The 27,901-nt window shown below is 38.5% G+C and overlaps 1 protein-coding gene across 11 annotated transcripts in view; it reads right to left on the bottom strand.

Annotated features, from left to right (window-relative positions):
- Window positions 1–27,901, bottom strand: part of BMAL1 (basic helix-loop-helix ARNT like 1) — a 52,326-nt gene that overhangs the window by 3,543 nt on the left and 20,882 nt on the right. For 6 of the 11 annotated variants that reach the window (XM_074842389.1, XM_074842393.1, XM_074842388.1 and 3 more), the window contains exons 2-16: window positions 22,358–22,481; window positions 21,502–21,649; window positions 18,488–18,508; window positions 17,437–17,475; window positions 17,061–17,102; window positions 15,940–16,097; window positions 14,424–14,503; window positions 13,303–13,395; window positions 12,265–12,382; window positions 9,905–10,054; window positions 8,253–8,499; window positions 4,346–4,452; window positions 3,854–4,004; window positions 3,171–3,259; window positions 1,194–1,302 (exon numbers count right to left, since the gene is read on the bottom strand). In XM_074842389.1, the coding sequence (XP_074698490.1) occupies window positions 1,194–1,302; window positions 3,171–3,259; window positions 3,854–4,004; window positions 4,346–4,452; window positions 8,253–8,499; window positions 9,905–10,054; window positions 12,265–12,382; window positions 13,303–13,395; window positions 14,424–14,503; window positions 15,940–16,097; window positions 17,061–17,102; window positions 17,437–17,475; window positions 18,488–18,508; window positions 21,502–21,641 (1,544 nt within the window). In that variant the 5' untranslated portion in view covers window positions 21,642–21,649; window positions 22,358–22,481. Of the gene's footprint in view, window positions 1–1,193; window positions 1,303–3,170; window positions 3,260–3,853; window positions 4,005–4,345; window positions 4,453–8,252; window positions 8,500–9,904; window positions 10,055–12,264; window positions 12,383–13,302; window positions 13,396–14,423; window positions 14,504–15,939; window positions 16,098–17,060; window positions 17,103–17,436; window positions 17,476–18,487; window positions 18,509–19,627; window positions 20,090–21,501; window positions 21,650–22,357; window positions 22,482–23,857; window positions 23,879–25,126; window positions 25,147–27,901 lie in introns of those variants that run through there. The other 5 variants (XM_074842391.1, XM_074842392.1, XM_074842397.1 and 2 more) reach the window with 5 other exon arrangements.

Here is a 27,901-nt window from a genome sequence, read left to right as displayed (position 1 = left end):
ATCTCTAGACTAAAGGGAGGAGGGGTAGTTAGAGAAGAGCAATGGAAATGGGAATCTTATCCTTGGCAGAGTTCCCCTGGGAAAGCTGAACAGAAGGCAGCTTTGGAAAATAGTAACAGCTGCTGAAAAAGGACTGGAACTAACCCAGGGTCTTGAAATGAAATGAAAACACGGGGAGGTATACGCTCACTGAGGCTAATTAAGTGTTTTACAGCTACTAAAAGGGATGGTCAGGTTTCAAAGCATTGGTTCAGCCTCGGTGTGGCACTTTATTTTCTCTCCTTCTTCCTATTCTTATAGACAGGAAAGAAGCCTTAGTTGGTAGGTCTGCCATTCCCTTAGACAATTAGTCTCTGGCCTGCAGCAGAAACACAACTGAAATAGACTGAATGTTTTCCTGAATTGCAGCTCAGTATTGTTAAATTACTGCCACTAAACTTCTGCTGGATAAGACCACTTCTATGGGAAAGGGAGTAATTCCCAAGAGGAAATTCATGAAGAACAGTGATTGTTAGCCAGCAGAAGTTAAGTGATACTCACTGAAAGTAGCTGCTCACACAGGTGAGAGACGAGATGGCTGTTCTGAGCAGCAGCTACGTATTACCACATCCCCTTCCTGAAGGGTGCTACAAGACGACTTGTTTAAACCAGAGATGTACATCTTGACTTTTAGACAGACGGCCCCTGGGAGAGCAGAGCTAGCTCAATCATTGTGTCCTTGCTCGAAGAGCTGTGGGAGAACTGCACAAGCTGATCTTACATATCTGACAACTCTAAAAGCATCCGAGCGAAGTGGATCACATGTAAACAAACGTTGCTCTTTTGGCATGTAGTCAATAGCTTTGGCATTTGGAGGTTGTGCCACTTATAACCCTTAAGTCACTGGAAAAATAATAGTCTGAAAACAAATTTGTTTCTTGTTAGCTATTCTTTTTAACTACTGTTTCTGGTAAACAGATAATTATCACCATTACAAAAAGTTCCATTAGTCTTTTACAGTAGAAAGCTGCGAGGCTGTAACTCTTGTTCCTTCACAATGGACTCTGCCTCAGGTATTCTGAATAGGTAGCTGTAGCTGTCTACTTATAAAATACAACTGTATTATTCCATATTCAGCTTGAAGAAAGACTTCCTTAATTTCCTCTTAAAGAGCAATACTGATTTTCCTCTAACTTCATACCATTTTCTCTCACCTGTGAATCTCCATGATTTCTTCAGCGATCATCCTCCCTATTTTACCTGCCCCAGCTCTTGTTCCACCTGGAATTCCAGGCACAGTAGGATGGGTCCTTTTTGGGCCACCTGAAATGAGTAGATACCTTAAGGTCAGATAAAAGCTTGCAAACCTTTTCCAAAAAGCGTTTGTATTTAGGCATGCTTTGGCAAGCTGCAGGACCTTCTGAACTGTATTTATTTACAATTCCACCAACTGGTGAGTACCTTCAAACGTATGGAAAGCTCTGACTTGCAGCCAGCTATGCTATGTCTCTTAGCCATCCCTCGGTGCCAGCAGGTACACAACACAACCTGACTCTTACCACCAGCTGGTAGTACCTCTTGTCCAGAGTTGTCAAACCTGCTTCATTCTGTGCCTGAACAGGCTCATCTCCAAACATGTTTGTTCTTTTCTTTGTGTGAAGAATGTGCCAGCACCTATTCCATTCAATATGGGATAAGCCCAAGCTACCTGATGAACATAAATAACCCCCCTGTAGGTAACTGCAAGTATCTAAAAATGGAGGGAAAAGTGAGGTCTGAACAGTTAGAAGCTCACTGTTACTTTAATGTGATTTGACACTTGCACAACACTTGAGAGGTAGTCAGGAAGGAGCCCGATATACAAGATCACGTACTGAAAGGGCAAGAAAGCCCTTAACATTGCTTATCCGTAACAGATAACTGCCGCCTTCTAGAAATTCATATTTAACAATAATTTAACAGTATCTGTGGCTCAGACCCATCAGGAGGTGAGAAGGTTCATCTAACAGGTCATCAAATCCTTATCAGAGCCAGAACTACTTGAAATTAAACTACGCTCGATTAACTTTCTTTTCTGGAGACAAGAACTGTCAGTATGAGGATATTATACATCTGGTTTCTTTTCAAAGGCTGTCTTGTAGCAAGAATAAGCTTATCTTGTTATAGAACAGTTTGTTCTATATTTTTTGCCATTCTCAGACGGCCCAGACAGCGTGTTACTGCCATTGCTATACCTTCAAAATTACTAACCATCATGCCTACGTGGCAGCTGCTCTTCCTACCACAGTCAGCCATCCCATGCTTTGCCACTCTTCCTCCTCCATAGTTTCACTTACTGAACCTCATTTTTCACAACAGAGATAACTGAAAAGCCCAGCTTCGCTGAAGTCTTGCACTGTTCTGCTGAGTGTATTGTGTACAACTTACAAAGTAGTTCCAGACATGTGCAATATCCCTGCTCTACAGCTGTAAAGGCATAGCTGATAAAAGCAGTATCTAGTAAACAGGGTCTCTAAAACCAATGGTCCACAACTCTTTGGAAATAATCTCAGTATTATCACCATCTTTCTTTCCTCATCTTTAATCCATGGCCTGCCGCTGCATCCTTCTATTCTACCTTGCTTCCACCCTGCTCCAGTAACACTTCAGGATTCAATCAAGCTCTGCTCTGCATTATGCTGCACACCACCTGTTATAAAAGATGGTCCAGTGATCTGCAGCATTCATAACAAGCCCTTGATGATTACCAGAGGTCAGTCTTCACGTCTTACAAAAAGTCAAATCAAGGCCAGGTAAGGGGCAATAAGCCAAATGGCCAAACTATATTTATGATCCATTCACCCTCTGAGGAGTCATCTGCACTGACCACAGAACCTGAAGTCACTCTTGGACCATGTACAAATAGCACCATCCACCAAGGCAAACATTTCTTCTCTATGTCACTTCTCCAACCCTGTTTATACTTGTTTCTTTTGACCGGCTTATTCACTTCTCTTGACCAGCTTATATCCAAAGTTGGTATTTAAGTTCAACAGGGCAAGAACTGCATTAGCACTTTCCTGCCCTAAAACTGACTTCTTTTTTAGGATATTAAAAAATTCTCAATGCAGAAGTGTGGCAAATTTGTGCATGCAGGATTAGATGCTAAGAAGACATAACTGCCAATAGTCTCCTCACAGTACAGTAGTTACCTTCTCCAGCCTGAAGCACACTGTCCATGCTGTGTGGAGAAGCCGCAAGCTGTGGAAAGGCTGAATCTCCACTATCAAGTACGTTGGTGCTGTGGATTTCAAGAATCAGAAGAATCAGTGATAGAAAACCCTGCAAAACAGCAACTCTGCCAGTGTGTCAGAATGGAATGCTTCAGGGTTTAAGCAGTTTGTGAGTCACCATCACCTCAGTGAAAGAAGCATTGTGACTGACACCCAGGCTAGATAAACAACAGAAATAAACCACCATGTTCCAACACAAAGCGTACAATGCAAAACCTAAACAGCCTCGCTCACAAGAGAATTCCTCTACAGCAGTTATTCTGCTGCAATGTCTTTGCACCTGTACAGAACACTCAAGAAAAAAAAAAAGGGGAAGTCCCTACTAAAGCAAAGTGCATCTCCCACTAGTCCCTAGCAAAGACTGGAACCACAGGTTTTCCCAAAGAAAATATTTATTTTTCTGCAGGCTTTCATAAACAGATATTAAACTACTGCAATTATTAAACTAACTCCCCTCTCCCCAGGTATGCAGTTCTGGGTGTTATCTGGCAAAGATACCTATTGTCATACAGAAGATGTACACATATTTAGGTGAAATCTCATCTGAAAACAGGGCAAAGCAATCAGCATTTACATGCATCTGCTAAGAGAAAAATACTTACGAAACGACTGTATTTGTTGAGACAATGTATTCTACTTCTTTGGTCCAAGGGTTCATGAAACTGAACCAGCGACTCCGCAATGTAATAAAAGAGCCATCTTTTATTTTAAACTTGTAGCAGTTAGTTGTAATTTTTTCTCTTGTCTGCAAAACTAAAGACAGGCAGAAAGCAAGTAACCCTGTGTCAAACAGGCACCATGACTACATAAACAGAGCCCTTATCAAGGAACACTCAGTTAATTCCTCCCTTCACCCCTGAAGACACATGCTATTTCTGCAGTCAACCCCCCTCACCTAACCCGAACCACAAATACTGAAAATCCACAGGAATCTGAAATAATCATATTGTTTGGCACACGCAGCACAATGTTCTTGACTAAAGCATTTGCAAACAGAGATATCCAAATCTTTTCAAGTTTGTTTGGTTTTCTTACTACATAATTGCTCCCAATATTTTTACAAAATTTCTTTACTGAATTATTAGTAATCGTACCTTGTCTATGACATTCTGCAAGATGTCCTATATCATCTTGATGAAAATATTCATAACATGAAGTACCTAGAAGTTCCTGGGGTAAGTATGCCAGAATGGCTGTTGCCCTTGGGGAAGGGAGGTAGAGGAAAAAAATAAGAGATAAAATTCGTTTCAAGTTGAAGTATTAGTGACATATTTCTAAAACTCACGCTGAAGTTGTGTAAGGCTCAAGTAATGCAGAAAGGTATTTTCAGCTTAGAAGGTAGAAAAACTCATTAAGAATACTCCCTTTAATTCTCAGGTAATTAGAAAATGTATGTAACACCAACAGCCCTCAGGTATTATATTTGACCTATCAACACTGGAGAGGATGTAAGACTTTCTAAATAGCTTTGGAGGTACATTGTAATTTTGAGAACTTAAACCTGAATAAAGCTGCCTTGTAGCAGCCACAAGATAATAGGAAGCTTTCTGCATAAAATGTCACTGAAGAATAGACATCGAAGGTTTGAAGAACTGCCATGTTCCTTTGAGTACCCACGGTGCTGCTGCTGCACAGAGGCCAAATCGTAGCATAATGAGTGTTTCAGGAGCATTTTCTCTCCTCAAGTCACAAGTCTTAACAGTGGGACAAAAAAATGGCCCACCAAACCCTGCACCCACACCCATTAAAAAGAGAGGTTAACAAATAGAAGTTTCCTGAATAAACACTGAGTGACCTACTGTGTGTCTCTTTTAAATCTAACAGGAGCATGAAGCAAATAAACCCACTTTTTGTTTCATCAGAACCAGCCACAAAGTCAACTCATTTTCTTCCTCATCAGAAAACTTTAGAACGAAATAGACCTGCAATCTGCAACATGGAAAGGACATGAATTCTTGATCTGACTCTCAGGTAGTGTTCAAGGAGCTGTTGGCAAGGATGGAGGACATCTCAAGAAACCAGGAAAAAAGACTTTGTGCATCAACTTGGTAGCCCAAGCTTTAAACTAAGTTCAAGAGGAAAAGGCAAAGCAACGCTGCAGGTAAGTGACAATGAGCTATGCAACAGCCTAACGCAAGCTTAAAGGTCATTCTTGACAGGGCCAGTATGCTGAACACCCTGGAGATCTGCATGTTAGAACAAGATGGCAAGAATTATTTCTTGAGTTGTTAATGATTTAGAAGCTGTAACAACTTCATCAGGATAACTCATCATACCAACATGAAAAATAAGAGTTGGAGGGTGGGGAGGTGGGGAAAAGGGGGCAGAAGAGAACTGCCATCACCTCATACATGAGAGATGTGTACACTTGCCTCCAGCCCCCAGAAGATGGCATAAGACAGACTTTTGAGGGTATCTGGGGAGGGACAGTAAGTTACTGCTACCATAGTGCAGAGAACACATCCACCACCGCGGGAAGTCATTCTAAGCACAAAAACCATAGTATTTAAATGCAGGGCATTTTGGAGTTTTCCCCAGACACACTAAAACCAATCAGGTGGCTTACACCTGAAGTCCTCATTGACAGGGAGCTCTAAGACCTCAGCCTTGGAGAAGGAAACATTACAAGTATTCATGAGAAAAATCTTCAAACTGGCTTTTGTCTGGTGAACCTTATCCCAGGACACTTAAACCACTGACAGCTCCAAGTCTGCTTTGATGAATTATCTCTGAGAGCCTGTGGACAACCACAAAGCAGCAAAATGTAGAGTCTGTCTTTAAAAAGGAAGAGCAAGGAACCAAGTCAAACTTATTCCAGTATTCTTCCAAGAACTTCAGTAACCAAGCCTTTTAGCAACACCGCAGTGGTGGGAAACCTGACATAGACGGTTAACAACCAACATGGGCATCAGTAAGCAACTTGTCAAGCCTCTTACATTTACTTTCACAGCCAGATAAACAGGCTTTTTTGGAAAGGAAAAGATGCACCAAACTGCAGCAGATGTCAAAAAACTTAGTGAATTCAATATCTGACCATATTCTATTAAGCAAGGAAGGAAATTTTTCTTGTCCTTCTTGAATTTCATCCTTTATTTACTTTTTTTCCTTAGCTTGCTTCTCAGACTTAACAAGGCAGCTTTGAATTCTGAAGCTGTATACTATGTCATCTGCATATATAATAAACTTAATTTTACTCTCCAATTCACCCTCCAGATTCATTAAAAGTACTCAAGTAGTAAGAGATGGGATGGTTCTCTGTAAAATGCTGTTCAGTGTAGCCTGCCACTTTGACAGTGAACTGTTAGGTAATCTACAGCAGTTCTCCAAGGACCATGCAATCCATAAGAACAAAAAGTTACAGTCACAGAGAGTTTAAGTAGTGTTTCTTTCCTGGATTCCCTTGGACAAATGACAAAGCAACAGTGCAAGTCTATATGAACAAAAAATCCCAACACAGAAATAAATTAACAGTTTTCAACTTTTACAGGTGCCTAAACATTCCTGAGTGGAAGCATGGATCACAGAATGCCAAGTTTAAGCCTACAGATGAGGCTTTCTTCTAAAAAAATTCCCTTTTAAAGAGCCCTTTGAAGTAGTATATGCATTCCAGGGACTGTAAACAACAGCTGGAAAACAATTAAATAAAAGCATATGCGTATAAATCCAACAGGTCAACATTTTCGGAGTCCTCTTATTTTAGAAATACTTTCAAATTATCCATCAGAGGAATATGTCTGATCTTTTAAAAATAAAACTCATTCATAAACTGCCATACTTCGGCATGACAGAACAGCACACTTCCTGAGCAACAGAAAGGCTACGAACACCCTCATAGCTCCTGGAGTGATCACCAGCTCTAAGCACGGCTGCTGAAGAGCTGGTCTTTTAAAAGCTTTCAATCGAATTAAAAACAAAGAACCCCAAACAGCACAACCAAAACCTGCAAACCCAAAAAACCGAACCACCCTAACCAGATGGTTAACATTAAAAAAGAGATTCTCCTTACTGCACTTCCTCTCAGGACTATCAGCTCTTTCCTCTCAAAGTCCACTAAAAAATCACCCGACACAACCCTGAAACAAATTCCAGCAGGCAGATTCTGTCGAGTTTGGAGCCTGGGCTCTTCTACATTGTAAGCAACTGAGCCTAAGCCACAGGCAACCTGAAACGGCCTCATGTGGGCAGTCTCAATCCATCCTGACCAGGAAGGGAACCAAACCAGCCCTCTTCAACCAACGCAGTGTAACCCCGCCATTAACATCCTTCAACCACCTTTTCCCCCTTGATGATGGCAATTATTTTGAAGGAAGACCCAGGTCATGTGTCTCTGCTACTTAAGAAAATTCAAGCAATTTCTTTTTTCAAAAGAATTAGGCTTTTAGATAATAAAATTGATGTTTGAAAGAAGATACCACACTGGTACAAGTTCTCAAACCTTTTCCAGGAAGAAGTAAAGCTTATAAAAAGCTTGCTTTCTTATAAATACAAAAGATCACATGCAGAAGTATTAATTCATTGGAATGCATCCAAGTATAGTTAACTAAACGTATATGCTATTCAAAGCCTAATGCAGACTGTGCAATAATTTAACTATGTAGCGTTTGCAAAAGTTTTCAAACAACAAGGAGGTAGTAATTTCTAAGTCCAGTTTCAAAATAGGACAGTGTATCCTTCTGAGGATTTCACATATACGTTTCCTTAATAGGAAATAGGCAGAAGCGATCCCTGGATTATTCCAACTAGTAAACCATATTTTTTGAGTTTTTTGAGGTTGGGTTTTTTTAAATTTATTTATTTTAATCAGTAATGCTGAATAAATACGCAGTAAAAGCTTTGAGGTCAGTCTCAAAAACCAAAATAACCTGCAGTCAGGATTTAGTAAAAAGCTGAAAAGAACAGTAATTTCTTTTTTCAATAGTATTTACGCTGCTTTTAGTAAAGCTGTCAGTAAAGCAGTGTTGGACAGTGACTTACTGTGGAAGTGATTACAAGTATTCTTACCTCTGATCTACAAAAACAAATTTCCCATCTATTGCATGTCGAGAAACATATTCTGTAGGTTTCACCCTGATCTCACCGTTGACTGGCTGTGGTACTACATGAGGATGCAGCCGTCCAATTGCAACAAGACAGCTTAAATTACAACCCTCGTTATCTGGTTCATTATCTTCATCTAGTCCCATTTTTGTAGGCGGCCAGCTTTTTAAATATCCTGTACTATGAATAGTGCAAAAGCTTTTGCGGTCTGCTGTAAAAAGAAAAAAAAAAACAACAAAAACCAAAAAAGCAGTTAGGTCATGGCTATTGCTTTGGAGAACTTGATCTCAGTTCTGCTAATAATGCATCTCCTCTCTTATCCAGGAGTTTTGGGATACTGTTCACTAAGGGTTTTTTCAGCACTCCCACATCAATGCGGCTCATCTGAGATATTTCAACAAACAATTTATCTCTCCAAAACCATTGTTTGTACTGAAACACCACAAAGTTCAGACCAAGGTTACTTTTGATAATCTTTAAGTAGAAATTGCATCACATTTTATTATTTCAGCAAAGGATGCAAATAATCTAAAGGATTGTTTGAAGAAATTAGTATATTAATAAATAAATAAGATGCCCTTTTCAACTTAACATGAGGCTCCTAAAAAAAACAGGAACAATTTGTTTGGCAGAATGTACACTATTTGGGGAGTACAGAGCATAGCTGTACACAGAGGTAGGGAGGAAGGAGTCACAATGACAAGTAATACAGTCAGTATCCAAAAGGAGAACTCATATTCCTCAGCACTGAGCAAACCTTAAAACTGCAAGGAAGATGACTTTCATAGAGAGGTAGATTAAAAGGCTTATGCCTAACTGCACGAGCTGGTTTCCTCAGGGATGAGCACTAAAGCATAATCCAAGGTTGAAGCTGTGTCTGAACCTATCAGGAAGTACTTGGGGCAGCTGTCACATCCAGAGACACAACACTGAAATTGCCTTCTGTTCTATAATTGACACTCTCCAGTTCAACTAATACCAAATGCATTATCCAAAATACACAAAGAAGAAACTTTCAAATTTTGTACTAAATACACATTCCAACATGTCTAGAATAATACCCTGCAGAGGAAAAACAGTATTACCAACTTTGATGATGTTATGACCAAATACTTCTGGTGTAGAAATGCTATGTTTCCAATACTCAAAATGTATCAAAAAGACAGATGAACTCAGAATAAACTCATTTTTTAAGTTGGATATCCATCCAAATATCACTTGTCAAATATGGAGCAGAGAAACACAATGGTAACAGCTCCCCTTTGTTGGGGACGTTGGCCAGAAGGTCAAGACTGAATGCGATATGAACAGTATGTGAAGAAATGCAATAACCACACCGGAACTGTCAGCACAAACTGCCTGCAAAAATTTCAAGAAAGCCGAGAGGAGAATTTGACTTTATATGCTAAAGCAGTGTGTGAAAACTGGGGGGGGGAGAGAGGAAGGAAGTATGAAAAGTATGAAGAAGTAACAGACCTAGACATAGTTCAATATCTTACTAAGAAACATTGACAGTGTTCAATAAATGTAAAAAAATGTAACCACTGCAAATAAGCAATTTTACAAAAAAGCACCTGACAGCTATTACATTTGGTAATAAAATGAGTAACTGTTACCTTTCTTCTTTGAACAGGTGGAAGGAAAATCCTTGTCTTCTACTTTCACTGAAGGTCTATTGCACTTCATCCTACAAAAGAAGGACCGTCTTGCTCCAGAACACAGTCGGGATGGGCCAGGCGTTATATCAGTTTTAACTGGGAGTCCAGCTGTAGCAAACAGAGGAAGTGAGGAAGCCTTCTTTGTCAGGTAAAAAGTTAACCACACAAATGTTACATCGTACAACCCAACTGTACAATGTTTCAACTTTGCTGGGACTTGCACAGAAGTCCTTTTATATCGTTCTTCAGAAGCTGAAGTCCTATTTCGGAGATTTTCATGTAAGTGAATACGTGCAGGACTCGACTGAGCATATCAACATTAGAATTTCCAATTACACTTTCCAGCATGAAAACATTGACACAAGCTTGAGAACACAGGGTTCTAAAAGCAAAGATTAGTAAAAGATTGTACAAATCCACACAAGTTTTGCAATAAATGTTGTGATTTCTTTGAACGCTAATCAACTGATTAAAAATAGACAGATTATTTACTCATAACCAGAGCAGTACTTCAGACATCATCCTGCAACAGGCCCCTGACCCTTCAGACTGGACAGCTTTGCTATCACAACACCCACCCAGAGAGCACATATGCACGTATAGAGCAGAAGAGGCCCGGTGCCATTCCAGGTCCATCTCAACTGGTGCGTTTCTAGACATCAGATCTTTTCATTGTTCTGACAGAAGGAAGGAAAATGTAGCAGTGACCTACTCAGGGACTACAAATCTCCAAGACCTCCAGTTATGTGTAAGAAGTCTCTCTAGCCTCACAGAAATAAATGCACATGAACACACCCTAACAATAAGTCCTGACCTTTATCACATTCTTGCAGGAGATTCTTAGATTCTTTTCTGTGGAAAGTAACTAGTGAAACACAGTACCAACACACAGGTCAACTCTGGGAGCCAACAGCAGGGTGCTGGTACAGAGAGAGCTCCGGGAAGATGCCTGGCATGCAGCATCAGGAGCACACGCCACACATGCAGCTGGAGCTCCAGGGGACGGTGCTCCGAGAGCTGATGGAGGTTTTCAATCACACTGCAACTTTTCCACAGCTTGCTATCCACTTCAACCATTTCTGCATGGGGATATGTATAAACAAACAGCTATAAACATGTACAAAAACTCCCAGGGCCCTGTAAGTTTTTAAAGTTAAGGAGGAAAACAACGATGATAATGTTTTAGTCTAAGTGCCTCCCTTAAAATTAGAATTGAGTGAGGTCACCTCAAGGAGGTCAGACTCCTGCACCACATGCACTCTAAACTGCTGTTCAGTGGTGAGAGTACAAGCTGTGCCTGAGTCACTCATGCCAACACAAAAATAAATACATACATACATACATACTAGTACTCTTTAAGAATATGAGTTCTTGAAATTCTACCAATCAGTCTATCATAGCAGATGGGAAGACTGTAATTCATAGTATTTATTTTTGCCCTAACTTTGTCAAAGGCATACAAAAAAAGGAGCTAGCACTGGATACACATGCTTGACAACCAGACAAAACCAGGAGCCAGGAAAACTTCAGTTGATCCAGCTGGAGCCTCTAGGCTCACTGCCCTGGAATGATCTCTCTCGGCTTCAGTTTCTGAAGTTGAGCTGGTGGCTTCTTTAAGATGAGATCCTAGAGATTTCTGCTCCTGACAAGCATGAGACTTAATGACCTGGAAATCTGCAGTTGTAAGATAACACCTTCTACTTAAGCAATGCAGACTCCTGTTATGAGAGTGAATTAAACACCCACTCACCTCAAAAGCAGCAGAGATAACAGAACTACTTTAAAATACCAGAGTAGAATAGAGCTAAGAGACACAGTAGGAAATGATTCCAAGGACCAGGTTAAAAACCTTATAAAAGAAAGGTTAGGTCATCAATAGAAGTGGCAATAAGTAATAAATAAATAAAAAGAATCCTCTATCTTGACTGACAGCTAAGGATTACCAACATAATACTGAGTGTGTTCCGATCACTGAGAATGACAGATTAGAACAAATGTTTCATATGTTTTAACAGGAAAAATTAAACCTTTGATGCCTGGAAAAAGAGAGGGTATCTCACAGGTGAAGCCAGTTAAACTAATGCATCTATACTGCAGTGCATGCTAAACCTACTAGCTTCTACATCCAGGTATCTGCTCACACTTTCTTTTTTTGGTTTGTTTTTTTTTTTTTTCCTCCTGTCTTTAAGCTAAAACTTCCTTGGCATGACACACAATCCAAACAGCACCCCCACACACACACTTTTGACATTAGGCAAATATTCAGAAGCAGTGAATCTGGCTACACAGCACTGTTTTTCAAAGGTGATAAAACTTACTTTTTGCATCTATAAGCCTTTCTCGTGGCGCAGTGTCAGAAGAAGAGAGCTGCTCCTTCACTTTGGCAATGTCTTTAGGATGAAGGTAATCAAATAAACTTTGACCAATCAAATCATTCTGTAGAGATTGAATATTCAGTCAAAAATTAAAATAATTGCTTAATATATTTTCTCAATTTTAGCCACCATTATAAAGAGTCCTTCTACATCTAGGTCTCACCAAGGAACATCAAACACCCAAGATCCTGGATTTAATGGAAGGTATGTAATGTAGTCGCAAGAAAAGAAAGACAGTAATTTATTTCACTATTTTTAGTAAGAGTTTTGCAGAAATAGCATGCTCAATCCACCACCACCAAATATTCTGGTTTCTCTTCAGTCTCATTTCATATGCCACACATTTGAAGGAAAAAAGTCACAATTGCAAATGTTCTCTTTCAATATTTACATGATGAGTAGGTATTTAGTATATACTTAACTAAAGGCTGGCTGAGGAAAACTTCTGAAGCTAATACAGTTTTTAAATTTGGTACGGAGGGCAGATGACAGAATGAAGAATATTATTTACACAATATATGGTGCAAGTTAAGCCTCACGTTACGCATATATCAAAAACCTGGCTTTGGTGTAATTGCTTCCCAGTTTCCATCAGTACATATGCTAGCAAAACCAGAACAGACAGAAAGAAAGCTAAGTTGAAAAATTCACATGAGGCTATTGGAAGAACCTCAGACTGATTTTTTCAATATTTGTTTACACTCCCAATTAGATTACACTTTTGCAAGACTGAGGGCAAATCCCTGATCAGAATTCATCAATCAGTGAAGTAAATTTAGTTCATTTTCACCTCCTTAGTTTGAATGGAAACCAGAAACGATCTTCTTTAACGACATGGCAGAGAAAACTTCTTTCTTTGCAACAAATCTCAGCTTTCAAGACAGACTATTCACATAAATACCCCACCATATAAATGCATAATCATAAATAAAGCTTTCCCATCTTTTAAGGCCTAACATTACTTAAAATGGAAAAGAATACCTGACTGTAGTTGAGAATCTTGAAGACAGATTCTGAAACAAACAGTATCTTCCCTCTGTCACAGCCCACAACAAAAAGAAATCCATCTGCTGCCTAATTAGGAAGAAAGAGGGAAAAAAGTAAATTACTAAGTTGTACATCCTCATTGCATCATTATAACCTTTAAAAACACTTCGTATACAGTTTAATTTCTACACTAGGAGAGCCTTCTTAACATTCAGAGATAACTGAGTCAACAGGCAAGATATGAAATTACAATAAAGTTTTTTTTTGCATCTGCAAACATTTTGGGCATCATTCTGGGCATCATGCCCAGAATGTAAAATCACTTCTATGGGAAGAAAGAATCTATGTCTTGTCCAATAATATTATGATTATGTTTAATAATGCCTTCAAATTAAACTGTTATTTTAATGGTATTTATTCCATAGTTCCTCTTTTAGAAACAAAACATAACCTGGATATTTATTTTTGTGCCTGTAGGCAAGTAATTCCCATTTCAACAGTACTCCTTTTCAGTCACATACAAGCGTGCAGGATTAGGCCCTAATTTTATAGTTTTAGAGTGAAAATGCTGCAGAAATTAAATTCTGCATATGCTGCATCTGGACACTGCGGTGCTTCACAAGTTACACAGTTGTGTAAGCTACTAGAAGAGCTTAACTATTGACAAATGCTATATACTCTCCACGCTATAAAAGTAGTATACAGCAAGCAGCCAAACATACTAAGTCATGTTACACCAGTGACCTCAAAAAAAGGTGTTCACTGTATCATTGTATGCTGAAAATCGTGCCAAGGTAGCCCATTGCAGAAAGTCTGCAAGAAAATAATTTATGCGATTTTGGTTCATTCCATGAAATAACTGAAGATTCTGATGGCTACCATCAAAATACCAGTTTCGTCAGATGTCCCTCTTAAATCTTTCTGCTTAAATCAAGAGACACTAGTCCTCGTTAAAACCCACTGACTTCATGCAGTAGTCTTGCAGATTTCCTCATTATCTTCCATAATCAGAACATTCTTAAGCTGAGATACAAGGCAGAAAAATACTGGTGTTTTGTCTTGGGAGACTTACATTCACAGCCATTAATATCTCTTAATTAAAAGTTGAGACATACCCTGAGAATAAGATGTTTTAATTCATCATCTGATAGAAAAGCAGGCTTATAGTTTGCTTCTGTATATGGGTTTGTAGCACCTAAAGAAAACAAACAAATAAACAATCCCCATATCACAAACTTAACAATACACACAAAGGGGCAATTTTCCTTTGACTCTTCCTTATACTGTTACTCATTGCAGGTGTTCCTTTAAAACGAAAGTCGTTTTTTGGTTTTACTATCAATATGAGCTCTGTTGGTATTAACTTAAAGGATTAAGCTTTTTTGCTAAAATGCAAATACTGCACTTTGTAGTAATGCAAATTAAATGCCTTCGGAGATATAAAAGTGTTCCTTCATATATTTTTTAACCTGAATGCTGCCCTTGATTTATGGTCTAATCTCAGAAATGAAAAATAAGAGATTCAAGAATAAAAACCTTCAAACTATTTCTTCTCTTTAGAACTTAGTAAAACATGACAAGGTCATGTAAACAGATTGTCACTTAGGAACTTACAAACCAGTTCTCTCATTTCATGCCAAAGACAAAACATAGCGTTACAATGACATCATCTCACAATGCCAAAAGCCAAAAATTAGCAACAAATGAAGCAGGTATTTATCAAAGATTAATTCTTCTTATTCTATTCGCTTCATAAAGACAAAAGAGAGTCAAATTAGTAACCACTGAAGTGCTACGAAGGACTAACCTAATCAAATGACAGTGGCAGAAAAAAACATTTCAAAAACACTAGGATAAATATGATTTATGAAAACTTGAACAGTGACTCTTTCTTTAAGTTAGCTGCATCACTATCTTTTCTCAAGGGCGTATTTCTTGAAGGCTCAAGCTTTCACCATCATCACTGATTGTACCCAAGCACTGATTCACCCTTATATGAAGCTTTAGGACATACAGAAACTTGTAACAACCCCAACTCTTCCAAACCTCCATGCTTCCCTTCAGGGGCTTGTAACAGAAACTGGTTAGAAAGACTAAAACTGAAGTTTGAAAGTACTCTCCAGTCTTTCACACAGAGCTAAAGGTATGAACACAAAACCTCAGCAGTCCTGTAGGAATATTACTTACACCTCAAATCTAACCTCTCTATCCAACAAGTTTTGCACATTGCCTGCTTAAGATCACTGCTCAGTGCTACACAAGATCGAACTGTGCACAGCCACTAAAGCCCTTTGTTCCCTCCTCCCACCTGCCTCAGCTGCCTTGCTTTTGTTGAATCTAGCAATGATGATCAATCAGGTCTGATGATGAAAAATTCTTCTCTTCTCATCCACAAATTTCCTAGCTGGATCAGGATACTGGACTATGAACAAGTAAGCTATAAAGGAACACGCAGTATCAAATGCTAAATAAAGGGGAGAAGTCCTCCCAAAATGTATTAACTTACTCCTTTTTGGCAAAAGGGCAAGAAAGGGAGTGAAAAAGTATGGCTTGGGGGAAATTCCATTTTGCCGTCCTCCTCCAGTCCTGTCCTGTCCTGTCCCTCTCCCCCTCTACCCCCAATCAACTTACCACGTAATGTCTTCATATGCTGGACAGCCATTCTCAGCACAGTGAGCTTATCCAGCTTTCGAGACATAGCGTTGCACGTTGGTACCAAAGATGCCAGTTCATCTATGAAACTGTTCATTTTGTCTCTACGCCTTTTTTCAATTTGACTATGAGCCTCCCTAAACAAGTGAAGGTGGTAAGAAAAAACAGAAAAGCATGAGAAAATAAATCATATTAAAAAATCCCCAAATACAGTATAAAAAACCCCACAAAAAATAACCTCCTCCTTGTAATTGTTACCTTCCTACCCTCATGAAAAGGACATCCACATACAGAATTATTCAGACATTTTATGTTCATTATTTGGGTGAGTAACAGTTATAAGCAATAGGAAAGGCTACAGCACATGGTCCTAATTTACCAGAAAACACATATAATGTTGGCCATATAGTGTACTGGATCCTCAGTTCTGAAACAATCCACTGAACTGTACAAAATTATCTAGGTATTTCTACTGTACATCACTTCTGTTCTTAGCATGTACCCTGAAACATATCTAGAATCATAAAGGTCACAGATAAGCAAATTCCAGTGCAAATGAATACTGAATAAAGCATTCAATTAAGAATTTGTAATCAGTATACTATTTGAAGGTACTAAGTATTTACAACTACCTTTTGCTGTGGCAATGTCTTCCACTCATCCTTATAGCTCTCCACCTGAAGTATTTGAGATACCTCTGAACTAAACTCTTCCTAATCAGGAAAAATTATGATAAACGCTAAATAATTTAATTTTTGTTTTGTATTTTCTCATATTAAGGAATCACTGTTAAGACTTTTACAACCCACTATTGAGTTTTTAAAGAAACAAGAAGAATGTTACACCTTATCAGGTACATGCAGACTTCAATTTCAATTGACTCAATTAATGAAGTGACTAAACCCCAGTTACCTACCAAATTAGTATTTTCACAAAACTATATGCATTTTATGCATGAAAAATGTTAACAGTGCAAAGATATGGAAAAATAAGAGGTCAAAGCTAGAAATTATTTTCAGGATAAGAAACACATGCAAATAGTTCATATATGGCAAAAGGCAAGAGACAATTCTTTTCAATATGTTTGTTTAGAGTATTACCTTGCATTTTTTATTCTGCCTTGTTGGTCTGTATACTCCAATCTGTTGGAAAATGGTATCACAAAGTTACAGTGTTGAAAAAAGTAAAACCAATTCTTATAATGCAACTTACACACCTACTGATCCTCATTAAAATAATTTTTAAAAAATTTGAATATTCATTTAACTTTTCTTCAGAAAATACCATTGTTTATACTACTCAAACTGTGGGGTTTTTTGTTTGTCTGTTTTAATTTGTTAAACAGTCTTAAGCCTTTGTCCCAGCAAATAAACAATTTGGGACACATGACCACAGTGGCACTGAAAACGGGTATCTACACACAGGATCCTGTGTCACTACTGCAGAACTAACATTTAGTGACTGTATCAATAGTACCTTCCATGTTGATCATCCTTATCTGTATCCATACCTTCCCTGCAGAAACAGAATAAAGGAATATATCACAAATTAAGCAGGATTAGCAAAACTGTTATCAAACTACCATAAAATTAGAATTAAGTATTCCTGTTATCTTTAAATCAGAAATACAGAAGTAAGAATATAAAAGTGAGAACCTGGAAGGACTAAAGAAGTTGTACGGGTTTTGTAGTATTAAAGCATTTTCTTAAATTAGTTGTGTCTCCTTCAGAGCTAACAAAATGGAACAGTTTGATGTGTTTGACAGCAAAACATGCTGCAGTTCAAAGATATCATCTGTTATAAAAATGTCTTTCAGTTAACTAGAGGAAAAAAAAAGGACATATCAAAGCAGATATTTTTCATGCCTTCATCAGAAATAGGGCTACTAACTTGCATTTACTATAAAGTTCAACCAGAGGCGCTTATCAAAGTGCCCACCGTAAAATTCACAAATGACCCTGAATTACTTTGTGCAGATGCCTGTGTGCTCTACACTTTAGTTTGCCTTATGATAGTTGATTTTGGGGTAAGAGATGGTAATAATCTAGACCAACAAATCACTGGAGACGGCCAAATGCATGGGCAGAATGAGAGACTGTATGAAACTAACCAGGCACATTCTGAATTAGTACAACTTTCAGCATGGATACATGGCCTACTTTTGTCTCAACATGAAAAAAAAAAAAAAAAAAGGAAGGAGGCACGAAGAATAAAAAAGATCCCCCTTATTACATTTTAATATTCTAACCATAACTACTGAAATAAGGAGGAGAGGAAAGCATAAGTTTTCATAGCTGTATCTGGTAAAAAAAGTTGAAAGTCTAGGACTACAGCACTGTGAGACAAAAAAAATTGGACGAGAATGTTTTGATATATATAAATCTGTACAACTGTGCTTAAACAGACACTCTTAAGCCTGGCTTATTCTGGTTTAATTTTCACTTGCAAATTTTAAGTAAATGGGAGGAAAAAGATGTTTTTACTTGCCTTTTCAAGTTAAACCAATTATTAAAATACATATACTTACTCAAAAGGAAAGCCATCAAGTCTGAAAAGAAAGAAAAATAAAGTACACCACATACAGGAAATAAGAATAATGTCTTGTATTTTCGGTTGAAATTCTCAAGCTAATTTATATTCTATTTGAAATGAAAAGCATGATGAAAACCAGACAATAGCAGTGAACGTATTCTAAGAAAACAAGCTTAATTTAATCTACTTCCCCAAAGAATAATTCTGCTTTTTAAAAAAAAGATGGCATAGTTCATTACATTTAATGTGAAAAACTAGTAAAACAACTAACCTAAAGTATGTTATGCAAATCCCTGAGATACTGTTTCATCTTCAGAAATGAAAGATCTGTGCTTTATGCATGTAGCCCTTGTAGTTTGATAAAGGGGATTTCAGAGGACTCTTAAGGCCAGAAGTAATAATAATAAAAAAAATTGTATCCCAAGTTTCTCTGGTTTTGATTCTGCCCTGCAGGACAGATGAGCATTTTCTGGTAGTCAGTACTAGAGTCCTAATTCTTAACTTTATACAGACTTTATCATATAAGGAAATTAAACAGAATTTCTACATGCAAGCTAACTGCTGGCATCACTTTAAGACTGTAAAGTGATCTGAAACACCACTTAGCTTTAACATGTTAAGAGGCTACATTTTATAAAAGCCTTATGAAAAATCTCATATTAGCTATTAACATACTAGTTATTCCTGTTCAACACTGGATATTAGCCTTCTTAAAAATAAACATGGTAGTCTTTCATATATTATTCCTTCCACTTTTAAATCAATTATCTTTGTGATTAGTTTTTTTAAGTAGTTTGAATAATGCTAAAAAAGTTTTCTTCATGACTCAATTTGCACATTTGAGTTGCTATCTTAGTCAATGTCTCACAGCACTGCTGATGCTCACAAAGAAATAGCATGCAGGTCTAGAATAAGACTTAGAAACAAGGCATCAGTTTTCCATTTGTGATGCCACCTTCAGCTACACGATGCTTGTTGTGACGTAATTCATTTTAGCCTTCGAAAAACCCAGAAAGCAAAAATCTAAAAGAGGTACAAGGTAAGTTACAAATGCTTCAGGATCGTTCGTTTTCTTATCGTGCACTATTTTGACTGAAAACACTACTCCCAAAAAATAAATGAACTATTTATAGACCTGTGCATGAAGTCTTGGATTCCAGCATTTGACTAAAACAGATCGTAGTGGAGAACAGACAACCTTTGCTGAAGTGACAGCAATAGGTTGGACAGGAATCTCCTGGAGAAGTGGCAGCAGAAAGAATTAAACAGAAGCTGGTGTGGAGAGCTGAAAGCACAGCTGATCAGTATGCTTGCTTGTACTTGAGAGGTGAACGAAGAACCACACTAAAACAGTCAGGTTCTGCCTTCCTTATTCCCTGACTTCACTGGTAAATGAAGCGTAAAACTGGACACTCAGACAATTTATGTAAAAAACAAATTGTTAACAGGCAGCAAAAGCTGAACAGTAGCATTTCTGAACATTTACCAATACATACATATAGAAGGAGGTATCAAGGAAGTCTACCTTAAGTTCTATTTTAAAATAGGAATATTCACTAGCCACCATTTCCTTTGCAATACAACATGAACTGTGGTATGTGGACAGCTGTTGTAAACTTATTTTACTTAGGATTCAAGGAAACTGTTTTCACATATTTTAAAAAAAATGCACACACAACCTAAAGGGCAGAATTATAACTTACAAGAGCAAGCTGTCTTTTGGAAAAGAGGACTTGAGCAATGCTTCCTACCCAGAAGAATAAAGATGGAGAAATCCTTTCTAGAGAAGAGGAAGTTGGTAAGATTGAGGCTGTTCACTGAATTTTGTAGTAGTCAATTCAACTAGAGGGTCATGTACTTTTCGGGAAGACCAAATGCATATTAGAGAAGGTACGTATGCAGTATGTTTGTGGTCTTTAAATAGTACTTAAAAGTTTTGTGCATAAGTTCTCCTAAAAAGAAGTGCTATGCACAGGGAACCTAATTCTTAATTGTCATGCTCAGCATGGATTAAAAATTCCACCCCTCCCTGTAAAAAGAACTGCCAACAATCCAAAGGCCCACAATGATAAAGTTTGTGCTAAGTGACATAAAAATGGACTATGTAGCTGTATTAATAAGGGATGGGACCCACTCACGAGTTACCCTGCAGCTAGACTTTGTAAAGTTACACTACATACGAGGTTTGCATAGTTACTTAGAGTAAGTAGGTTGGTCTTGATGTACCTAGTGTAGAAGACCTTACACGTTTGGAAATTTAGCAAACTTCACTATGACTATGTGATTTCTTTCTATTTCAAATACCTGCCCCAAGAGAGAAACTATTCAGCAAGCTTCCCTTAAAGAGAAGCAGCTTCCTTGAAACAAAAATCACATTCTAGCACTGATTCAGAAGAAACGAAGTTTTTATTTTGTCAGGAATAATAGCCTACAGTCAAGGACCAATATAAGATTAAATCAGTTGATTAAATGAAAGGCAGATCTACTGCCTCAAACCAGAGGCTATTCAGATTCATGTTCAACTGGGAGACTAAAATAGCTTCATCAGGCAAAGGTTGGCATCACACTGATAGGAAGTGACTAAAAAGGCAAAAAAATAGGTGAAGAAAAGGAACTATTCCCAGTTTTACTTCTGCTTTTTAATGACTTTATTATCTTCCCTCCCGCTAGTCAGACATTCTATTTTCTATATCTAAATGGGCAATATATTCAACCTTCACACTGTACACTTCATCAGTATTAATTTCCGCCCCCCATCAGCCAAAGGTTTCTTTCTTCAGCCCTGCGTCATCCGATAGCCCTCAATTCTAGCTGCACCAAGATGAAGGCTTTATTTTTATTATTAAATATTAATGCATAGTAGTTTTTTTCTTTATTAAAACCTTTACGACAGGTTGTCAAGAAAAGGTTATTTTAAAAATGCTATAAAGATTTCTACCATCTCCTCCACTGTATTGTGTGTTAACAACCTCTTTTTAGCAGTGTTAAGTCAAGAGAAATCCAACTTACTGATAATCAGTAGAGCTTCCCTTTCTCTTCCTATTACAATCCATTCCTGAAGTGCTAAGGGAACTGGAGATCAAGTCAGCAGGGTCTGGTGACATAAAGTCACTAATTGTAGAAGATATGTCCATCCTTTGGTCTGCCATTGGATTGCCTAACATTAGGAAAAAAAGAAAACCAAAAGAAAACCACCAAAACCCCACTGCGTTAATAGAAGCAGAAGCTTACATATTTTTAACCAAAAAACAAATCTCAAAACTTAATATTCTTAAAAACTGCAAAAAAATCACAATTCTGTGTTTTCATGTAACAGGCAAAATCTCCTTTTCCAATTACTGGCGTGTTGAATATTGCACACCAACCATGACCATTCTCAAAACACGTCACCTAATGCAATTGTTTTAAAGGACTGTCAGCGCAATCTTTAACTAAACCAGGTTTACTCTTATGTTAACTGGCCAGCCAACTGTTTCTACCTAACACAAAGAGCAAGTTCTGTCTGTCTTTCCCTGACAGGGAACAGTAGTTTTAGTGTGTCTCTCCATTTGAAGATCATATTATCAAAGTTCATAAGCTTTGAGAGTTCTAATTCCACTGAATTTCATGGAACAGAATTCAGATTTCCATAGAAAATCAGGTTAAACAAACACCTCCACCACAGCAGACCCCACAAATAAAAAACTAATAACCCAGTGATGGTCTAAGACTACTAGATAAAGGTACAAACAAATCTAATTAGCTTTTTCATCCAAAACATACACATTTTAATCCTCTAGACTGCAAATAACTATATTGTTGGAAGAAACCCTGTGAAAAGTTTATTCATTACTAGATGGCATCAACTGTGAAACAGATTTTTTACCTGAAAGTCTGTCTTGGAAGCCTAGATCCACCGGGGGAAAGATGATGATGCTCAGCCTGAGGCAGCTAATCACCTTAAAACTCTTCCATGCCTCATATTCTGTTAGTCAAGTACTTTCAAAAAACTGAATGGGAAGAAAACCAGCAAGGTTAAAAAACACTTTCAAAACAATTCTGTTTAGAACAATTGCTTCAGACACAGTTTACAACAGCAAATAGATATTTTCTACAAAAGGATCAAATTTTAATTTCCTTATAAAGTATAGAAATTTGATCCATCATCAGAAGGGTTAGATGTTGGGATGTGCAGCTCCAGTGGAGCGAGCTTTGGAACAGAAGGAATCTCTTCAGCATCACTTCCTTTTGGGCACTGCTTATCATTCTTTGGTCTTTGCCTACAACCCCTTTGCTCACAGACAACGATCAGACCTGAACACATTTGCTGTCAGATGTGACCAGAATGAGTCAAACTGCTGTTACAGTGCAAAAGACAGATTTATTCCTTCACTCCTGGCTGCCTCACTTTTAACATGTCCATAGAAGTAAGACAGTTTGGGCTTGGCTTACTATTTTATTTCCCTTGTAACAGCAACTGGCATTTCAAAGGAAAGGGAATTAAACATTTTTCTATCCTGCATGATTCAAGTTTTAAATAAAATCCATACCCCATACTGTAACTCAGATCCTCAACTGTGTCTCTCAACTACACTGTAAACTTAGTGGCAGGTCTGCACGTGGATGTCCTTCCCTTCCAGACTGCTGACACAAAACATGTTTTTCCAGCAAAACTTATTACGCAAGACTTAAAAACTGTTCTAAGTCTGCCTCTTGCAAAAATCTCTGAAGGTTTTTTGGATACACAGTTTTCTGGTTAATGCATCTGTGAACATCATGACTGCCTTTCCAACCTGTGATGACATCAAACTTCCCAATTACACACATCAGCAAGCTCCCACAACACACTCAGAAGTTCGCAAGTCAACCAACTAGTATTCTGTCAACATGATCACATTATAACTGATATACTAAATTGCATACATAGACATGTTAAAGAGTTATAAGCCAACAGAAACCTCACAAAATCTAAAGTCAATGGTATAATTTTCATCAGCTCTGCCAGAATATCAAATTCAGAATTTATTTCAGAAGTTTAAATAACCTAAATCGCTGGTCCTGTTACAGTAATAAGTCAGGATCACAGCTGTTAAATCTCAGGTCAGGCAAGTCATTGCCTTAATACCACCAACTTCTGAACAGAGGATCATTGTTCTAGAAGCAGAGCTTCCAAACTGCTGCTGAGGGCTCACTGTCCATCCACACGACAACTTCTCTGTGGTCCCTTCTCAAAAATGAAAAAGGAGCCAAGTATTTGCAAATGTGTGGATGAACTGGTACAGGCAAGTTAAGAGGCCAGCTGGCATCGAAAGGTCACTGACCAAAGCAAAATCAGTACAAATTTAAGTCAAATTATAAATTGCTATTGAATATACCCACAGTTTACTTTACAAAGCTTTCGTTCACACTACTATGGTTACTTGTAGATCAGGCCTTATTTTCTTCCTATATCAGCATTTTCCTAGTTATCTGCTGTTTCTCTTACTCAAAGTAGTCCAACAACTACAAACTCGATTATGTTACTGTGGTTTATGAGATTACTGCAGCTTAATTTACAAGCCACCAGTTAAACCACAGTCACTGACCATTTCTCTGTGCTTGGTTCAGATCCAAAAACACTATCTGCAGCCTCAGTTGATGTGTAGAAGTTACAGCTAAACTGTGTGGTCTGTTGCTAAGCCCTATGGATCCAGTGATAAAAGTACTGTCACATCAAACTACCTACAATGCCTCTTTTTCATGCTGTCCAATTAGTGTGCATCCATGATTCAGTCTTGGAACCTAATATAAAACCCAAGCACTGTACAAGTATTTTCTAAAATTTCTGGCCCAACCCACCCACAATTAACTTTCAAAAGTGCCTGAACACCTCTATATGTGAGCGTACTTGTTGAACTCATATTTTACTGCCTAATATAATTTCATGGACCACTTATGATGACCTCAGACAGAAGGTTGGGATGAGCTAGAATTTAAAAAAGCAAACATGGAAAAAAAAGGGTTCACAAGTTTAACACTGTCCTTTCCCTTTAAGAATGCCTACAACAGCATTTGAACTTCATAATCAGAATGCTGTACAAGTCACTTGTATGCTTTAACGCAAAAAAAACCCCGAACTGCTCTGTTGTTCATCTGAAAACAAAAATTTCAAAGCAGTTTTAGAGAAAAAAAAAAAATCTTGAAATCAAGTATCCATTCAACTGTGCTGCTATTTTAAATGATAACCAAGTATCTATATTTGATAGTTTCAAAGCAGTCATTTTAAGTGTCTTCACCATTTAAGCAGAATGAAATTACATAAAAATCAGAATTCTCAATGTCCTTTCAAGTCAGCCACTTCTGTATCATGTCCCAAATGCTCATCCCAGTTCTAACAACCACAGTCCTACATTTTAGCATTATGAGTTATGAATCACGCATGTCTCTTGAAATGAGGTTTAAATTTAAGAAAATGTCAACCCAATGATCAGAGCAAAAATCAGCATGTTTTAATAATAAACGTATAATAAATAGTGAACAGTTCAGAGAAATGTCTTGTTGCAAGGCTTTCTTAAAGTTCTGAAAAACTGAATATTTTACTATCTTTTCACGCTCCAGCTGCCAGCTGTTTAATGGCTCAAAAAAACCTCTCTATGAGAAGGAACACAAAAGTTACCCATGTATATAAGCAAAGTTCAAATCTTCCATTTATGATGCCCAGCCTATTGCCAAAGTACTCCAAGGATCTACTTGAAAAAATGCCATGTAGTCCACTTCCTGATTAAATTCTCCTGTAGGTGAGAATCAAATATTTTATCATTGTATCGCATGACAGTGTCTCATGTCACAGCCTGTTTGGGACTACTTCCTTCAGGCTTCCCCTCCCTTGCATTCAATTTTTTTCCAACCCCCTGTAACAAGGCTAATGAGACAGTAAAAACAAATCTTACTGTTCATCCCTTAAAAAAAAAGTTAGATGACACGTGACTGGCTTAATCATGCAGCAAAGCTGATCACGAGTACATAAACACCTCTGAGCAAATCAAGGTCAGAGCTAAAGTAGGTCAACTATGTCTGCCAAGCACCCATCCGGGAGTCAAGACCTCTTTATACAAGCACCAGCAGTTTCAGTTACCCCCAGGCAAGAGTCAACTATCTCCAACATACATACATATTTATTCTAAAAGAAACGCAATTCATAACTTTATGAATCAGAAGTGTCTCATATCTTAAAAGCACTATTTCACAATGACAGAGGAAAACTGTGGTGTGGTTTCCCTAAGAAGTAATTGAAAAGATACTCACTGTCCCTATGCGTAATGACTGAACCAAAACCAGCTACAAAATGGAAATCATCTACTTCCCTTCACAGCAGTATTCCACCTCCAATGGTAACTGTCACAGTACGAACTAGTAAGAAACAGAACAGGATTATGTATCTTCACTATCTGTATTTCTCCAAGAGGTGGTGTAGATGTACGGATACTCCAGGTGCGCACACAGTCAGCAATGGTGGGAGATTTCTGCTCAGCAGCACAAGGACTGCAAGCATCCCTAAGATGATTTCAAGATGCATACTGGCACACATGGGCATGGTTGCTGCAAGAAACAAGCCGTTCCTACATCAAAATCTTTACTATGATATACTCTGTAGGAATCAAAGGAAGATCTTTGAACTAAAGCAGCGGTATTTTCCTTTTCCTTCAGTAGTTAAGGAGCAGCTGTCAGAATACTTCGTATTTGCCTGATATATTGATACTGTGTTGTTTTAATGGCACATTTGTGTTCCCTGAACTCCCTAATATTATTTGCAAGAACACTCTGTACTCCCAGAAGATAAAAAGCCCTGTGGCTTCCTCTCACATGCAGATGCATCTCACCGCACCCCCTGGAGCAAAGAAGCAATTCTACCCTGGTTTGCTTGTTGAGGTCATCCTTCTACCACTCACACATCAGCGTGTTCGCCAACCCCTGGCAGCCGGTGATCCATGTCTGAGTTTTGGAACTCTTCCCCACCCAAGCTCTTAGCAACATCAGTAGCTCATGTTTCGACCCCGTCCTTAACTACACAGACAGAGCAGCAGTGATCCAGCAGCCTCCTGCACCTCTCACGTCAGCCTCTGTGGCTGCCCAGCCCCTCACAACAGGGCACGAGTGGCCCCTGCTCTGGGGAGGGCAGAGGCGCAGCCTTCACCCACTCAAGTGACTTACTGCCACAGCAGCTGCTCCCCATCTTTCCTAAGGAAAAAGTAGCAGGCTGGAGGGAAGCAGCCCATGAATTTAAACCAGCCACAAAGCTACAAGATTAATCATTTTGACATAGCGAAAAAAAAGAAGTCTCCAATAAACAGAAGAAAAGCTCCACAGGCACAAAGAACATCTTTCAGCTCTAGGAAGTTAATGTAAAGGCAGTTTCTTAATATCCTGTCCACATGAACTCCCCTACTGAAACCAAGTCTGTTCATCACTAGCGTCTCTGAGAAAAGACAGAACGAGTCATATCATGGCTCACAGTCACCTCACAGTTTTCCAGACTGCCATAGTAGTAACGGAGCCAGGGGACAATATTCTGAATTTTATCTTGTTCATAGAGCACTTAAGACTTCCAGTTCAAGAGGGGCCTCAGAGCCCACCTCTCCTTGCTTAAAAGGGTAAGTACTTAAAACTTTACTTCCATGTATTTTAACAAAGGACTTCTCTGTGGCTCCAAAACCAAAAGAATAAGTGGTAACTAAAATAACTTTCTCTTGCACTGCAGAGCTCAGAATCAGACCCAGGAACACAGCAGTGTCTCACCAGTGCTCAGTAAACGGGAAGGATCACTTCCCTCAGCCTGCTGGCAACGTTACTCCTAACACAATCCAGGAGGCTGCTGGCCCTCTTTCCTGCAAGGGCACCATTACTGGCTCATGCACCCCCAAGATCTTTTCTGCCAAGCTGATCAGCCCCTAGTCTGTACTGGGGCATGAGGTTTTTTTCTCTCCAGGTGCAGGACTTGAAATCTCCCTTTGCTGAACTTTATAAGGTTCTTGATAAGGTTCTTGTCGACCCTCTTCTCTGGCCTCTAGAGATTCCTCTGATTGGTAGCACACCCATGGGGTGTATCAGTCACTCCTCCGTGTTTTATATTGTCTACATCTCTAAGTATGAAGCTCTAGACAGCATGGAAAGAAAGGAAAAGAGGCTGGTTCTTGAAAGAGAACTGAACAGATTTAACAACCTCTCAAAATCCTAGCTCATGTTCTTCTCTCAGTGAAGCAAACAAACCTTTGCTTCAAGGCTGGTGCAGTCCCATGGGAAGGCCTTATGGATGGAGATATGGACCATCTCCAAACAAAGCCAACCCGTGCCATTTCCAGGAACCAAACCTGTTTAGACCAAAAGGGGTCTGTCTGTGCTATGGATGAATTATTTCCCTCCCTAGTAGGGGACTGGTGCATACCTCTAGTGA

Source organism: Strix aluco, chromosome 16, assembly GCF_031877795.1.
Source record: "Strix aluco isolate bStrAlu1 chromosome 16, bStrAlu1.hap1, whole genome shotgun sequence".
Classification (NCBI taxonomy): domain Eukaryota; kingdom Metazoa; phylum Chordata; class Aves; order Strigiformes; family Strigidae; genus Strix; species Strix aluco.
Note: the sequence above shows the minus strand (reverse complement) of the source record. Positions and strands in the feature narration are given on the sequence as shown.